Source organism: Aquila chrysaetos, chromosome 5, assembly GCF_900496995.4.
Source record: "Aquila chrysaetos chrysaetos chromosome 5, bAquChr1.4, whole genome shotgun sequence".
Lineage (NCBI taxonomy): Eukaryota > Metazoa > Chordata > Aves > Accipitriformes > Accipitridae > Aquila > Aquila chrysaetos.
In genome coordinates, this window is record NC_044008.1 from 16380995 (window position 1) to 16398516 (window position 17522).

General features: G+C 39.8%; 1 protein-coding gene across 3 annotated transcripts in view; it reads right to left on the reverse strand.

Moving 5' to 3' along the window:
* Positions 1-17009, reverse strand: part of LRRK2 (leucine rich repeat kinase 2) — a 70570-nt gene extending 53561 nt beyond the window's left edge. For 2 of the 3 annotated variants that reach the window (XM_030014944.2, XM_041123266.1), the window contains exons 1-7: positions 16651-17009; positions 16469-16554; positions 11989-12095; positions 7430-7518; positions 5361-5495; positions 3552-3686; positions 844-975 (exon numbers count right to left, since the gene is read on the reverse strand). In XM_030014944.2, the coding sequence (XP_029870804.1) occupies positions 844-975; positions 3552-3686; positions 5361-5495; positions 7430-7518; positions 11989-12095; positions 16469-16554; positions 16651-16813 (847 nt within the window). In that variant the 5' untranslated portion in view covers positions 16814-17009. Of the gene's footprint in view, positions 1-843; positions 976-3551; positions 3687-5360; positions 5496-7429; positions 7519-11988; positions 12096-16468; positions 16555-16650 lie in introns of those variants that run through there. The other variant, XM_041123265.1, reaches the window with a different exon arrangement.
* Positions 17010-17522: the final 513 nt, after the last annotated feature.

The following is a 17522-nucleotide window of genomic DNA, read 5'->3' on the forward strand; positions in this document are numbered from 1 at the left end:
TTGGCCAAGTCCTTGATGAAGAAGAGCCTGCCATGGAGTGGGGGCTGCTCAGGCAGCTACTCACAGTGGTTTTGTATGCAGCAGGTAGAAAAACATTTATTTTCATTTGACCTTCCTATTATGTGGTCCTTGGGAACTGCTCAGATCAGCTTATTAAAGTGGCAAGAGAGAGGACAGAGCTGCTAAGAGGCACAACAAATCCCTTTTTGACATTGCCATCATTTCTCTTGATGTGACACTAGCCCATGTAAGCCTAGACAACCAAAGTACTTTTGCCCAAGTCAAGGGAAGTCTAGGAACCAGTGGTTCTTTCACTGCTGCAGCATAGGGAGTCCCAAAACAGGCACCATAGCTGGGCAGGAATGCAGCATAGGTCTCTGAAGGCAAATGCACTGCAAGGAGAAAAAACAGAGTCTTGGAGAATCCCTCCTAGGTAATTCTGTAGCTCCAGTTGTTTCTCACACATTCAGCATTGCCACTTCAAAAAAGAAATCTATAAGGAATTTTCTTGCTTTCTTATAGGAACTTTATATAGAATGGGATCTATTGATCTCCCATTCTCATCTTGTGTTTCTCCCACACTTTTGTCTCATTTTTTTCCCCGCTCTAATCTTTTACGGCAGCTTCTGTCATTGTTACTAATGTTTAACATGAAAGGATACCATATTGACTGTGGCCAGTGTTACCTCAGTATGTTTACATCATTAAAGACATGGAGCTATACACCACCCTGAGGATTAACTGGAATAGTAGTTCTCTTGTTGCCTGTAACGCTTGCTGTCAGTTAACTCCAACTCTTACAGAGTCAGAGTAAGCTAACCATAAACAACTTTGTGAACTTACCCAATGTAAGCTTATGCAACAAACAGCAACTCACTTCCTGAACTGTTTCACTATTGGGGAAACTTTTCATCATTTCCACTATAATGTTGTAGCAGCGAACATTTCCAGACATGAGCACTTCAACATTGCTGGCTAAAGAAAGAAACAGAAACAAAAATTGCTTCTCAAGAAAAAAACCCACCCATGTTGATTGGATTCTAATTCAGACTTTATTTAAATAGATTTATTTAGAAAACTGGGCCTATGTTTCAGTTTTTGCCTTGCAACTTGACAGAAAGGTGGCATTTTTTTTCTTGGTATTGCCATAGAAGACACAGAGTCCTGTCACTGACTCCAAGGGAGTTAGCATTACTCTGCTGAGGTTTATAAACTTTCTTAATCATTCTTTCAACAGCTTGCCTCTCCTATATACAACATAAAAGGAATATCCACAACTGTATTATTAAAGATAGTAAGTCTTTTTAAAGCAGCAGCAGATCTTCAAATTAAATATCTCTGAATATTAAATAATGATACTCTAAGTTGAAAAAGGAAGCTCTGAGTGGGAAGCATTTCTGAAGCATTCTATTTGATATTGAAGTAAGGTAACTTTCACAATGCTTTAAGAGGACAGCAATTTATTCATGTCATTCTCAACTGAAAACACCTTTTTAAAGGTATGTTCCACAAAATAGTATTGCTTCACAGTAAGTTATCATTTCACAGGTGACAATTATAAACATATTAAAATATTCAGAAGATTCCAAACTTGTTTACTACAGAAAGAGCATGCAGTTAATTGCATGTTTAAATCCTGCAACCAAACAATGGTACCTTTGCAGGGAGCCACCATTTACCAGAACAAGCTAGAGAAAAGGAGGTGGAATGGATCTCATTTATTCTTAACCACCAAAACTTGGTCATCTAGGTTCTCACAACAACTGCTGAAGAGATCTGAGCATTCCATATGGTGACTTATCCCACCTGTAACAGATACCTTTCTTAGGGTTAGGTAGATTTCCTCTTGAGGTGCCTGTTTCTCCCCATTAAACAGAGGAGAAGCTTGGATGGCTGCCCATGACTACCATTTGGATGGCTAACATTCTGTGACCTGTCACCTCCCTATGGACTCTGGAGGACAGTCAGCAGCAAAGCATTTTCTCATTCCATTGAAACTACTGAGATTTAAAAGACTTCTTGTACTGCATTGGAATAAACTCTTACCCTTCAATTTCTCATGACATATGACCTGGAATAAAGTCTACATATGTGTAAGTGAAAGAAGGTATAGCGACGTACAAATCCTTGATGTAACTCATTTGGAATAGAGATTTGAACTTCAGCATATGGGGACACAAACATTTTACTACCAGATAAGCTAGAGTCTGTAATTACAGTGAATGATTTTCTCCATGGTGGCCTTGAAGGAATACATTTTCTTGCAGGTATTGTGGGATGTCACAAACCAAGAGTATGAATGCTGGCAAAAGTAGCCTAGCTTTGCACATTCCTGTGCAAACTATCTCTGTTTCTCTGACCATTTTCAATCTTTTGTATCAGAAATGAGAGTGCTAAATACCTACTTTAGAGCAGGTCTGTCATGCCCTTCTCTTGTTACGCTTTGTGTAAGTATTTACTATTTTAAAAAGTACTTAAAAATCTGGCATCCTCTTCCTTAGAAAATGGCAGTAACTTCTGGGCTAGGGTAAAATTATTTCTGGCTCAAGGAATACTTAACTTTTTAAACACAAACTGGAACAGCATGAAGTTTGAGAAACAGAAACTAAATAGCTTGGAGTCTGATGAAATGTGGGACACTCCAGTCCAGTTCTTGTTTTGCGGCATACAGGGGGCCAGCATGGTTCCTACAGAGCCAGGCAAAATGTACGAGCAAGGCTTTGTGAGGAATCGTGTTTGCAAGAGTACAAGATTACGTACCTCATGGAAGACATGGAGAGCAGGATCCTGCTCTATGCTTGCTAAAATTGTGACTACCAGCTGGAAGCTGACAAGAGTTGCCTCTGTGTCAACAAGATCAAATTACTGTCAACAAACTGACACAAATCATCAAGCACATTTCTCAGGATCTGATTTTGCCCACAACAGGGACTGCTGTTATCAGAAGACATAATGAAGACATTTTCTTCCAGTCCTTTTGCACAACACCTGAGGACACCGTTAAGACTCTATAATGTGCACAGTGCTACCAATGCTTCTCATTGCAGCCACCACTGAATGATCAGAGGGGGTGTCTGAGTACCAGATACCTTTTCTCAGCCCTGGCCATTGGATTTGCATGGGTGATTTTCCCCTTGTGGAACAGCCTCTGCCAACAGTGTTCTTTACCTGCTACCCAAACACACTGAAGATTTATTTAGTCAATAAATATACCTTATTTATCAAGCATTAAAAAAAGACAGGGCAGGGTCTTGAACTTTGACCTCTACAGCCACGATGAGCATCTTTGTTACCTCTCACTCCAAGCAGAAGAACGCCTCTTTCTGTTATGAGAGACTTCAGTTTTATCAGAATGGCTGAATATGAAAATTTTGCATGAAAAATTACAAATCAGTATTTCCCAAAGAAAACAGAAAAATAATTTGTCTGGCACCTCCCAGCCAGTTCTCACTGATTTTTTACAATTACTGAAAGATTACCACAAACTGAGGTGAGCTGATGCACACTACGGGAGATGAAGAATTGAAAATAACTTTCAATAATGCACTTACATGGACCAGCTAAGGAATGTAATGAATAAAGTGCAGGAAGAATCACCTCTTCTTTCTCGGGAAACTCTTTAAATACTTTCAGTATGATCATATGATCTTTGCTTTCAACAAATTCAGTCAGCTGCTCTTCTGGAACTAAATTGAAAAGCAAGAGAGACACAGTATGTTTTGAAGAAATAATTCACATCCTGGTACAACATGAGAGAAGACAATTGTTTTTATCAAGTTTCTTTATATTTATTTTCTATGTTTCACAGGAAGTAAGGTAGTCTCCACACACATCATCTTACACATTTATGACTCCTTTTACTAAAAACTGAGCTACTTTATAAAGACCTTTTTCTAGCCTGCACTTTATGTAACTGAGTTCTGACTTTTAAATGCTTCCCGGTGAATCAGTATCTTAAAAGAAGTCTTTTAGCCTTTTTCACAGAACGAACTTCAGATACTCCTCACCAAGACAGTATATATTGAAGGAAAGGCTAAGCATACAGTGAAAACCATTTGATGGAATGCCATTTTGCATACTGCATGATTTTACTTCACTTCTCAACTTTTTTTGATAATGGAGTTCTTTCCATAAAGACTACAGCCATGCTTTAATAATATCTTACCTTCATTGTAATAACGGCTTATGGTTTTTCCATCCCTGCCCCCTGTCATTTGTACTGACATAACTGCGTGGCTGTGCAATGAACCAGATAAGGGAACTGATCCAGGTTGAGAAAGAATGACACATTTTAAATTTCGTAAGCAGAATAATTTTCTGAATCTGGTTCAAGCTAAGGCTAGGCAAACATTCACACTACAATAACTGACAAGGTGGCTCAGATGCAGGAAAAGATAGCCATAGGCAACCCTAGGAACTTGTTACATTAGCACTGCCATCAATAAGAAGGTATGCAGGTCTGTACCCAGAGCAGTCTGTAGATCTGTAAAAATCAGGGCCTTATAAAAAACATGCACAGAAAATCTAAGAAGCTCAGACCTTTGTGGAGACTGAAGAGAAAATACGGCAGGACAAAAGTATTTAGGGAAAGTGGAAGAGGGGAAGGAACGCAGAAGATAACTCCAGGCACACATGTGTGGGAGGAAGACTTAGAAAAAGCAATAAAAATGGTGCCAGAAAGAACAAAGCTGAAGAGCTGGAGAGTATCTTTGAAGGAAAGGAGTATAGCGGACTTGGTAGGAGTGCTAGTATTTCTCAATATTTATTTTGAGGCAAGAAACTCAATGCAAAGCAAGGCTGCTACAACAGCGGGACTTTTGGTAATTACACATGCAGTTCCTGAGAATTTTGCAGAAATTCAATACATGGCAAGTTCATTTCTCAGAATAAACACAAGAATATCATACAGGCGCATACTCATCTTTTAGCATTGCAAGGACCAAAAGCAAAATCATGTATTTTTCTAAAGTGCACACATTTTGCTTGATTTTAGAACTGTTCATACGTTACTAAAATTTGCCAGTCTTTAAATAAACAATCCTGTTTTTTAAGAGTTAAAATCAAATGTCACTAGTCTTTGTTCCAGTGTTACTAACATTGAATCCCATCTTTTCAGTTAACTCTTGAGTCAGAAGTGAAGAGACATTTTGATTTTTTTAAAATTTCGTATTCATCACTCTAATTTAGGAAATTTGTGATATTGCTTGGAAAACTTGTTTTGTGCTAACTCAAAGAATGGATATAATACACACAACAGAATCTAGAATGCAAGAATTCATTTATTGCAGTTAAATAAACATCTGCAGTCCCCTCCCAACCTATACATTTTTTTAACTTAATAAACTACAAGATATAAATACCTTTCTCAAAAAGTTTGTGTAATGCTTTACATCCATGTTGCTGGATCTCTTCATTTTTAGGGAAGGTGTGCATGGCATGAAATACCAAGGAAAACACATCCACCTCTTCCTCCAAGAGCAGGAAAGCAATTACATCTGAATAGCAGAAGAGATTACATGTTGCACTGACTAGTTCTCAACGTTTTCATTGAAGCACTGTACTTAACCATTACAATTCAAAGTTCTTTAACACTGTCCTTAAAATTTACTATGATGGCTCAAATCCAGGTTTTTGTATAACCCACGAGGAAGTTATCTCTTAAGGCAGTATTTTACAATACAACTGAGATGTTCTAAAACATTACTGCCAAAAAGACAGTTTCCCCTCTCCACTCTTGCTCCCACCTTGCACTGCTTTGGTACTTGTCTGACCCCTCAATGAGCCAGTTCAACTCACTAAACTGGTAGAAAATTAACCCATCCAAAAAACCCCTTTTTGCAGTCACAGCAAACTGAAAGGTTTCACTAAGAAGTAAGGTTGATGGAAGAAAGAGGGCAGGACTAGACTGCCTGAGGAAAACAAGAGGGGATTTGAAATGTACCTGTCAGCTACAGTGAACCATTAAATCAGTCCATCTGTATCATAAAACCCTATTCTCGCTCTCTCAGCCATTCGTTCAGCCTGAACTGAAAAGCCAATCTCACTGTTGCTTTTATAACATAAAAAAATTCTGCAAAAAAATATTACTCTATAGCATATGTAGACAAAAAGATTCATATCCCTGACAATTTTTCAAGCTTACAGCAATAACAATAGAATTCATAATGCCTGTTCCAGTGTTTCAGATGCAGCTGGGATTTTTTGTGGTTGGTTTTTGTTTGTTTTGGTTTTTGGTTTTTTTTTTTGGTTTTTTTTTTTAGAGAAGATCTTTCTATATGGCATTCACACTGGCCTGTCAGCTCCAGTTATAGTGTAATTCAAGTTGAGAGACATATAGAAATAAAGAATACGAAGAGATTTTTCTGACAAGGTAAAATTTCAAATGATTTTCTGAAGTAAGGTAGTTGAAGTGAGAGTTTAAGTTTGGTTAATCAACTGCTGAGAAGAAGAGTAGCAGTCAGGAATAAACTGTTACAGAATATCCAGTCAATAGTTTAAGACCCTTTATGATACCTCACAATTAAAAGAAAGAAGCTGCTTATTACAGTTACTCACTAATAGCCAGATTTTGCTATTATTATTATTAATCACACAGTATAATGCCTTATAACAAGACCTGTATTACCCAACTTCAGCAGATAAAAAGTTAGGCATCCAGTCTAAGATAGTCCTCCAGACCTCTCTACAATCAAAAGGGAGAGGAAAACAGGTTTAAGAAGTAACTGATCTTATAAAATAGACAAATGGATAGCATGAACCATCCTCTGAAAGTGCCTGCCTCACTCTACTGCCTACAGCAGAAGCTTGGACAGCTGGATTATCTTTAACTACAAAGCCTGTTAAAATCAATGGAAACACTCCTAATCCTAACAATAATTTGTGCTAATATTATATGCTGCCTCAAATAAAACTAGCAGAATCTCTCCCTTAGGGTCTCTCTTTAATTTCAACAGAAGATCAAGAACCTCAGCACCATGAGAAAAGTTCTCAGTACCTGGTAAGTTTAGGTCTCTGCAGAGCAGGATAACAGAAACGTCAGAGATGATTTACTGTTTTCAAAAGTACTAACCAGTACTAAAGGAAGCAAGTCAGAATGTCACCAAGTTTATACTTAGGTAAGAAAAATCAAGCTTTTACTTATTTTACTTAACTACTTAACAGCAAGTATTTGTGTCTATGGTAATAACAAGTCAGCAAAATTAAGCAATCATGTTCTTCACAGTCTTGCAATTTGGAGAATCATTTCTACCTGGGTAAAAAAGGTGCAAAACAGTACTCTTATTATTTTGTATTCAAGTACAAATGACAAGTGACTTTATGGAGTAAAATAGAGAGAAAAATCAGATTTGAGATGTACAGTCTCTTACTTTATACCACAGTTCTGTGGTATAAAGGCTTAGACAAATTAGGAAAGTAAAACACACAATACCTGACATGAGGAGTAGATTTAATGCTTTCAGTCCTATTACTGAGAGATTTATATTTCCTTTGTGGACTGTGAGCATTTTAAGAATCTGCCTAAAAATGAAAAAAAAAAAGAAAAAAGAGTTATGGCTAAAGAAATATTATACACAAAATTTCATCAAATGTTCACCTTAAAAACAAAAATAGTTACAGAAATTAACGAAAGCTTAAAAAGCTCCCGATTCATTTTTTTAAAATGTTTATTTCAGTTTATGTTTTTTTCAAGTTGGCAATGAAATAATGTTGGTATTTTAACTATTATCATACTTCATTAAAATAGTGATGCATAATTTATCAATTTTACTTTATTTTTTAATTAGTAATGTATATTAATTCTACAGAGGACAAGTCTCATTCAGTATGGGGTTACTCTACAGAAAGCAGGGTTGTGGAGTACAGCAGACTGCGGACACTATGGCACTGTTCTGTTTGTAGCAAGAGCTAAGCCACAGTGAACGATCAAGGGTTTGTTGGAAGAGAAGCAGCAGTTTCCCACCTAAAGAACTTAAACAGCATCTTGAAGAACTCTACCCTAAGTTTCCACCATACAGCACTTACATGATGCTGGACCAATTACTAAAAAGAAACATTTCATAGACTGCTAACTGTACACTCCTTACTTTCTAGGTGGCCCAACTTGAGATCCATGGATATTAACCTCTGAAATGCCGCACCAGAGTCAACCAAAGCTGACTTTTTGGACAGAGAGTGCCAAACAATGCTAAGTACTCTGAAAAATCCAGTGCATGTATCAAACTGAGAACCCCAAAATCAGTTGATAGTTTTAACATACTTTGCTCAAACTACCACCTGTAAAACAGGGACCACAAATCCGTAACACCTTCTCAGGAAACAAAATTTTAAAAGCTGTAGACAATACTGATGAACACTAAGAAAAGCTGAGAAGAAAATGAATAGGCCAGTTTTCACATAAGGTATCACTAATGAACAATAAATAAGGCAGTGGGCCAAATGTTGAATGATGCTGATGACAGAAAATAAATAAGTGTTGAATTTGCCCTGAATGAAGCGTATCTCAAAAGGGGGAAAAAACCCCAAATTGAGTAATTAAAAACTAAATAAAAAAGGATAGGCTTACACAAAAAAACCTGAAGAAACCTTCATTATTTTATTTTCATGATTTTGGAGAGCTTGACTCTACAATCTTAATAATCTTCAAATGTGAATTTTTGTATATATAATATATAATAAAAATGGATTGTGCAGCAGTCTGTGATACTTTAGTAGATACTCTTGACGTGTCTTGAAAAACAAAAAGCAGCATTTAAAGTTTCACCCAAATTTCGTTCCCCAGCTCTAGCAATGATGTTGTTTGCCTTGCTAAAGTCTAACTTTATAAGCTAGAATGAATGTATCACTGTTTTATTTCTTGCCCCTTCATACTATGATGTTGCTAGTTTCTCTCTCCTCTGCTGTAGCACTAGTGTTGTAGCTGTGATGACCAAAGTACACATAAGAGGGAAAGTCTGATGGGAGACATAATATCGTTTACCTTTTGCAAGACAGAAAATTATAACAGTATCAGTCCAATAAAAGATATATTGTCCGTTCATATAAACTATGCCTTGCTTACATACTTACACTCTCATGAACACAAACTGCTACTGAAATCTAAGGTTAGTCAGAATACTGTGCAGGATGATCTTAACAATGGAAAATAAAATCCAGTTAAATGCAGGGGTTTTTTTCTTAAACTGAGAATAGATACCTCGCTGAAACTTCTGTATATACACTTTGGACTTTTAAGTCTACAGACAAGGATAGATAGTGGCTTTTGGGTTTTCAGTCCTGAGGCAAATTCTTATCCCAACATACAGCCCACATGTAAGGACTAAGATGTAGAGTGGTGAGTCAAGGAAAACAAAGAGCCACGCTAACCAAGCTGGTAGAATAGCTAAACAGACACCTTTAATCTGCTTTAGCCTCCTGATTAAAGTATTCTAGTCTTAAGCATTCCTAATGCATTCTATTGTGTGGTTGTAGGTGTGCGTGCACATGCATACATGTGTAGAAACTGTACATGGGGTGAAGATTCCTTCACTTCTTTGCTCCCTAAGTAACTGTGGCTTAGACTTCCTTGCTCCTTATGCACTGCATGGATGGAACCCCCGCCCTCCCCGAGTTATCAAATGCTCTGAAGCCATGAAACGTCTCTCCCTTGTCTACCAATGATTCACGATTTCTGCTGCGGGGAAGGAAATCTGCTTTGAGAAGAGGGCATTTTATAGAGGGTGATCTGTTTCAGGCAAGTGTTGATATATAAAGACATGAGCTGGCTCACTATACTGCAGGGTAAAATAATCACACACTAAAGCATGTCTAATGCAAGGAGAAAATTCCCTGCATCTACTCTCCCATTTCAAGCACAATCAAGCATGAGGATGTAAAATATTCTAAACTTCATCTACTCTACGGGAGTTGAATATAAGAGATTACAAAACATCTCATGAAGTCTCTTTGAGCTTGCAGAAAGGATGCAAATATATTGAAGGAATTTCCTTCCTTTCTCCTCACAGTGACAGCGACTATTTAATTATTTATCACACTGTCAGGAACACCTAAATCAATAACAAACTACTGTTTGTAAACACAACTGTAATGTGGTCAAGTTGGCTTATGGTTGAGAGACCAGAAACAAATGCTTTTTTCTAGCTTAAGATTTCTTTTCTCCTAAAATAGTTACACACACAAAAGTGAAAATCTCTTGCAAAAAAAAATGACCTTTTCTTCTCTACCATAACTGTTTCCTGCCTTGCTGCAAACAGCATGTAGTCAATAAGGTGTTGATGCACTAGTCCAATCCACCTACAAGGAACCTGAGATATAATTTAGTTGGCTTGCTCTGCCTTTGGCATTGACAGAAATGTCTGAGCCCACTCCCCCACTAACAAGCTTCTCCACAGCACATAAAACTGTCAAAATGTGAGACAGAGATACACAGTCAGCTAAAATATTGGTTTGGGAAGGAATCGTGTACAGCAATGTTATCATTAGATCTTTAGTGAAGTTTGAATTTGAAAAGGATGTTTTGTTCAACTGCTCATACTGTGCAGTCTCTGAGGAGGCTATGGGAAAGATCAGTAATTTTTCTGAGACCCAAGGATGAACAGCAGAATCTCTAGCTCTCAGAATAAGTCTCAGTCAATTAACAAGCCTTTAAGCTGCCAAAGAAATCATAACTAGCTTATACAGCTTCAGCTCAGTATCTCCTTCCTTATGAAAAGCAACCAAAATCACTTTCGCTTTCTAACAAAAATTGCCAACACTCCCTTCAAGGGAGTTTATTCACCTACTGACCATGTATGTACTCTAGCCACTGTAAAACAAACAAACCAACGAACCACCACAAAACCATCTTCATGCAAATGATCTTACAGTAGCAACCTTTCTAAGGAAGGGTATGGTGAAGACTATAAAGGCAGAGGCACGTTCACTAGGGGAGTTACAAGGCTGTAGCTTCTTGCTGTCATTATCAGCCCTGAATGAGGCAATCTGCCCAAGCGAGAGAACACCAAACAAAGCCTTTCTTCCCTATTTGTATTATACATTATACCTATCTACAACTAGCATTTGTGCTACGGAACAACTATGGAGCTAACCTATGTGGGTTTTCATCCCATCTAACCACAGCCATCCAGAAACCAGTTGCTTTGGCTCCCTCGCCATTTAATGGACAGAGATGAGCAAGTCCAAACCACAATTTGCTCCAGGATAACTTACTAAAAAGATGGAATGAACCATCCTCTCTGAAGGTAATTGTGTTCACTGACTTTACAGGTAGTTGAGGTGACCACTGTAAATACCAATTTTTAGACAACTAAGATCAGGTGTGACAAATACACCTCTCCATTTGCACTACTTTAGGCTTATGGATATAATTCATCACATCTGGAAAGAACACACACACACACACACACAACCATCCAGGTAATACTGCATCTGTTTATTAAAATACAAGTCCTTGATAACCACAGAATCGCAGCATTGCTGAGACTGGCCGGGACCTCTGGAGGTTTCCTATTTCAACTCTCCTGCTCAAAGCAGAGTCAGCTACAGCTGATTGCTCAGGGCCATGTCCAGTCAGGTTCTGAATATCTCTAAGGCTTGAGACTTTACAATGTCTCTGGGCAACTTGTTCCAGTGTTTGATCAGCCTCACAACAAACATAAAAAAAAAAAATTTAAAAGTTTGCTTGACTTTTTCTTAATGTTTACGTGGAATTTCCTGTGTTTCGATTTATGCCCATTGCTTCTCATCCTGTCGCTGGGTGCTGCTGAGAAAAGCCTGGCTCAGTCTCCTTTACCTTCTCCATCAGGTATTTATACACACAGATAAGATCCCTGCTTCTGTGAGTTTCCCATTCTGAAGGTTGAAGAAACACACAGAAATCTTCAACCAGTTAGAAGCTGATGGAATAACATTATATAAATATATTTCATTGCATACATATGCTGCCATGATAACCAAGCATTCTGGAAGACTCTTTGCATACAAAATACTTACTGGTGAACACCCAGTACTTCCCAGTCCTTCCCAACATCCTTAGGAGCTATGTTCTGTAGAGTACTTGGACAAATTTCTATTAATTTACAAAGAAGTGACCAACCCATCTGTAAAACAAGAATGCAGCTATTTTAGAACAGGTATTCTGTTTGAAACTTCAATGTTGTCTTCTAACATTCTTGACTTTTGGAAGACAGATGTTCTGAAAAGTTATCTAGCTAAATCAATAAGGGAAAATTAATTAACACAAGACAAATGACATAAAAAGTTAAAAGACGGAGGTAAAACAGATATGCTAATGATTCTGAATGCATTGCTTGTAGGAACACATCACTCTCAATGTGCTTCAGCACTGCTTGAGGATAAAGGATGCACAGTTAAAAGAGATGCTGACAGAGAGAAAAATATGTGATGTGATCCATAGTACATCATCATGGGCCAGGGAAGACCACTGCACTATTGCAGGTAGTCCAGCTTTATTGAAGATCGGGTGTTTCCATAAGAATTTGCCATTTAATTGCAAACTATAAAGAGAAAGGATAGGTTTTTAAAGGCATCTGCTGTTTTAAATGGATGAGATACCTAAATAATACTATATGTTTCATATTCTCGCCATCAATCCTCAATACTGTGTGCTTTCAAAATGTAATGAAGGCAGTGAAAGTTTTGAAATCATAAGGAATAAAAGATGAACTAAAACCAATATATTTGTTCTTCACAACTACCTGCTCTATCCTATGCAAATTATTTGACTTTCAAACATCTCTAAATAATGCCAAAACTGAAAAATGCTCCTCTTTGGTCTTCTGTATTGGAGAAATCTGCTTTCTTATGAATGCCTGCAGGCTGATATGATTGAATGGGCTTTGGTGAGGATGCAGCAAGCAAAATCTGTACAAAGGATTAACTGATGAGCAAGAAAACCTCGCTGTATTGAAAGAGAAGTGAACTGAGAAATATCAAAATTCAAGATGAAGCAGATTTTACAAAAACGAATTAAAAAACGGCATCAAAGTTTCCTTGTCCATGTAAACAACAAGAAAAAAAAAAGTGGAAGTAGGCCTGTGTGCTTTAAGAATAGGGTCAAGACAGAAGATAATCTAAGTATGGCTCAAAAACTGTATGCATAACTGGATCAGTTTTTGGCAGAAGAGTTATATAAAGCACAGGGGTCAAGACAGGACAGCCAACAACAGGAATGTAAATGGCTACCTCCAAGGAGTTTAACGACAAAGTTCATGGAAAGTGCATGATCTCTAACCCTGCAGTCTGCAAGACCAGAGACATGAAATTTCAAGTCTGGTAGTGTAGAAACACCCATAGGAACAGCATAGGCTTGAATCTAGATAGCTTTCATGACAGCTTTGGCAAACATAAAAAAGGTGATGTAGCTCCCTGAGAACTGGAATTCTGCTTTTATCTTTCACATATCTGATTACATGGGTTATGTTCACACTATCTGCAGTAATTTTGTTTCTGTTTCAGTTTAGATTTGCAGAGCCAAATGTTTCAAGCCAATTACAACCTTAACGTCTGCAGATTGAGCTTGACCACGGTCCGATTTGCATGCTCTTTTTTTACTTGGACACCAAGCTGGCTTGCTCTACATGAGACTGCAAACCAATTATTATGGACATTCAGGAAGATTAGGCTGCTCTGTGTAACTGAGTCCTAACTAAACAGAGGTGCAAAGAATAGTCTTAGCAACCATCAGTCCTCCCCAAGATGAGGATATGCAATTACCTAATTATCCACATGATAAGAGTTTATCAGTGACAGTCAATCAGGTACAGATTTCAAATCTGCATAGCAAAGACATTGTAGAGGTGACCACTAATTCATACACTGCGTATTGGTTAGAAAAGATTTTATTTTAAAAGTCCCACTTCATGCCATCCTAACTGTTCTTGTAAAATTTAGAACATGATGAAAATTAGCTTAATGACTTTAGAAAATTCCTTTTTGTATTAAAATTGTTTCTGATGAAATTTGTATTTCCATGAAACATTTTTATTTGGATTGTTGTGACTCCAAGTATTGGCAAACATTTATAAGAACTGTGGATCCAGAGATGACCAATGCAAACATCTGACCTGCTGACATGTGGTCTATTTTACAATATTAAAATCACAATCTGAGATAACAGAGAGCTTATTATCTGTTTAATCATTATGTAGGAAGGTATGGGTCTTATAACTAACAGAAATCCTAAAGGTTACAGGGGAAGAAAAAAAAAACAACCAGTAAACAAAGACGTTCTTATAAACACTTAAACAGGTCCCTATACACAGAAACAGTTGGTGGCAGCACTGAAACTCTTGTTATTTTTAAATCAGACCCTTTTCATTTCTAGCGTGCAATGAATTTATATTACATTAGGTCACACCTTCTACATGAGACAATAAAGCCCTGCTGACTGCTCTTTACTGAAGTGTAAACATATTTTGCTCTAAGCTGCTCCAATCATTGCCAGAGTAACTGCAGAAAGAAACTACCATATTTACTTAAAGATGTCTATTTTATTTTAAGGCACTATTGACTTTCCAGCCCAGTACCTTCCTACTTCTAAAGAAGCTTGCAGGGTTTATGCCTGTAGTCCGACTTGCACTGGTACTTGCAATATTGATCTATTAAGCAAATTTACTCTGTACAAGCCAGTGGAACAGCAGCACAAAGTGATGCTTTATGACCAGTTAAGGAAGGGAGGGAAAGAAAATCCTCACTTCGGATATGTCTCTTACTGTGTTTATTCTCTCATGTGAGTCAATTTTATTACAATGCCAAAGCAAAAGAGATGGATTAATCCACTTATTCAATGAAAATTCTTTAGTAGTGTAAAGAGACTGCACTGAAATCAGAACTACATTATCACTGCCATAAAGTGAGAACTGTGTATTCAAAGACTGTAAATGAATCGCAGTGAATGAAGCAAGAAGACAGAGCTCTACTAACATATTGTCGATGTTTGTAAATATCGTAACTGAATGTGAAGGAAGAGCTGCCTACGACATTTTATGAGGAACGGGATTGAAGCTTTGCACTGGCTATGAATTTCACACTTTAATACAACATAGTAATGCAAGGGAGCTCCAAAACTTCTAAACTGAAACACTGGACGACTGCATATGTAGACAGACAGAAGATTAAAACTAATTTTAAAATTCTATATTAAATCAGAGTGAGGTGTTTTAACACAGTTAAAGTGAAAATTAAACAATCACTATTTTCCTTATGCACTTCCGAGAGTCTTGTGCTGTCATTTCAGACCTAATTCTGGTTGTGGTTGGATTTCATATTTTTTACTTCCTAGTCTAAAGTTCTGGGCAGTGGTTTTGTAAATTGTTATATACATAATATGCTTTATCCTGAAAATAACTGCTGATTCATTCTTCTTTCTTAATGACCTTACAATTGAATAGTAAAATAAGTTAAAACTTCAGACTCTGCACAAACATTTAGTCTTCAAAGGAAACCTGAGATCACTGTTATTCCAGATTAATCACTACACAAGTACCAATTTCATATTTAATCTGAATTTTATGCTTTTGACCTCTAGCTAAGGTCTACTAGACAAAAAAACCCTTAAAATATACTATTATTTAAGAGACATTTGCGATATAATTTATGTTTTGCCTTCTAGTTGAATTGAAAAAAGTAAAAGATGCCAAAAATATTGTACCCATAAAAATGGGCTTAATAAAAAAAAGAAAAAAAATCAAGTGAGTTGCACAGACATCTGGAGCTTATAAACATCCTTTAAGCATAACACAGTCAGAAATTTAATATATGCCTGCCAGGAAGGAGCTGTTTCACATGACAAGTCTGGCAGCTGTACCATAAGTACAGCATCGAACTGTACAAGTGCCACACCTAATCTAAATGGGCCAATGGTGAGTAACAGGAGCAGCCAAGCAGAACCTTAAATTGCAGAACCTACTCTTAGCTGAAAGATTTTTTTTGCCCCCCACCCCCCTGCCCCTTACAAAACTGGTATAGTACAACTCTCTTTCTAGGATAGGGCTACATACGTATGAATTCATATTATAAAATTCTGCTTTTCAGAAGTTTGTCTAACCATAGCAAAATTCAACAATGACACGTAAAAAATGTATCAGATAACATTACTGGTAATTTGGAAGCCTATGTCATGCAGTATTCACCCTGCTTAATTTTTATTTTCTACTCCGCCGCCTTCTGCCCTTTAAGCAGAGATGCAACGAGTGGTATCTGCAAAAAGCTGGAACGCTTGTCCCTTTAAATGCAAGCGCCCTTTACAGACCGACAGTACTTCAGAAAGTGGCCCAGAACAGAGCAAGTTGAGTAAACAAGCCGAGCGGTTTTCCCTCCGGGAAAGGGCTGCCGTGCCCGGCTCGTCCCGAGGAGGGAAGCCGGAGCGGCGGGAGCGCGGCCCCGGCCCCGGCCCCGGCCCCGGCCCGGCCCCCCGCCCTCAGCCGGCCGGTCGGCGCCGCGCCGCCCTTACCTGCTGCACGCCCGCCGCTCCCGGGTACAGGTCCACCACCAGCAGCAAGGGCACATGGACGTTTTTGCCGCTGAAGAGCCGGGGAGCTGTGGGGGGGGGGCAGAGACAGGCCGCGTTAGCGACCGGCGGCGGGCGGGACAGGGCAGGGCTGGGCAGGGCGGCCGGGGCCGCCCGCGCCTTACCGCTCTGCCGGGCCGCCAGCTCCAGCAGGTCGCTCAGGGTCTGCACCAGCGTCTCCAGCCGCTTCCTCTCCTGGAAGTTCTGGAGCCGGACGACCAGCTTGCTCAGGGCTTGTTCCTCCCTCGCCGCCGCCGCCTCCCCCTCCTCAGGGCCGGCGCTGGCCATGGCCGACCCGCTGACTCTTCGCGCCGGGCGCCTCACCCCATCCGCCGGCCACCGCGGCCCGCGGGGACGAGGGCTGGGCGGCGCGGGCCCGTCCCGCCGCCGCCCCGCGCTGCGCCGCTACAGCCGCCCGCCGCGCTCGCAGAGCCGCCCGTCCGGCCGGCGTCACCCGGCTGTTTCGAGCCGCCCCTCCCGCTGCCGCCTGCCCCTCCCTCCCGCCGCGCCACGGACACGGACACGGACACGACGGACCGGCCCCGGCGGGCGGGCGGCCCCCATTGCCCCTAGGGGGCGCCCCCGTCATTCGCGCAAGGGCCCGGCCGAGGGGCCAGGCACGCTGGCCGCTCGCCCGTTTCCGTTGATTGACAACAGAGCTGTCCAATAGCGCCGCAGAGCTGGAGCCTAGGTTCCGCCTCGTCGTGCTGCTGCTTGCTTTTTTCCCCTACTCTATAAAAGGGTCGGGAGGCGGGAACGCTGGCTGAGGCGAGGGCGGTGGGGTGCGCGGGCAGGTTAGGCGGTGGGGGAAGCCGGCTGCCTTGTCTTTTTGGCGTTGTTGAGAAAGAAAACATAGATATATAGTGCCCTGCTGGGTAGGGGAGGAGAGGGGAAGTAACTGCAGCCCATTTGTGTCCCCGTTGTGCAGCTCCCCGAGCAGGTGAGGTGCCTCGTGTGGTGTTTGGGGTTGCCAGCCCTTCCCTGTGCGGTGGGTCTG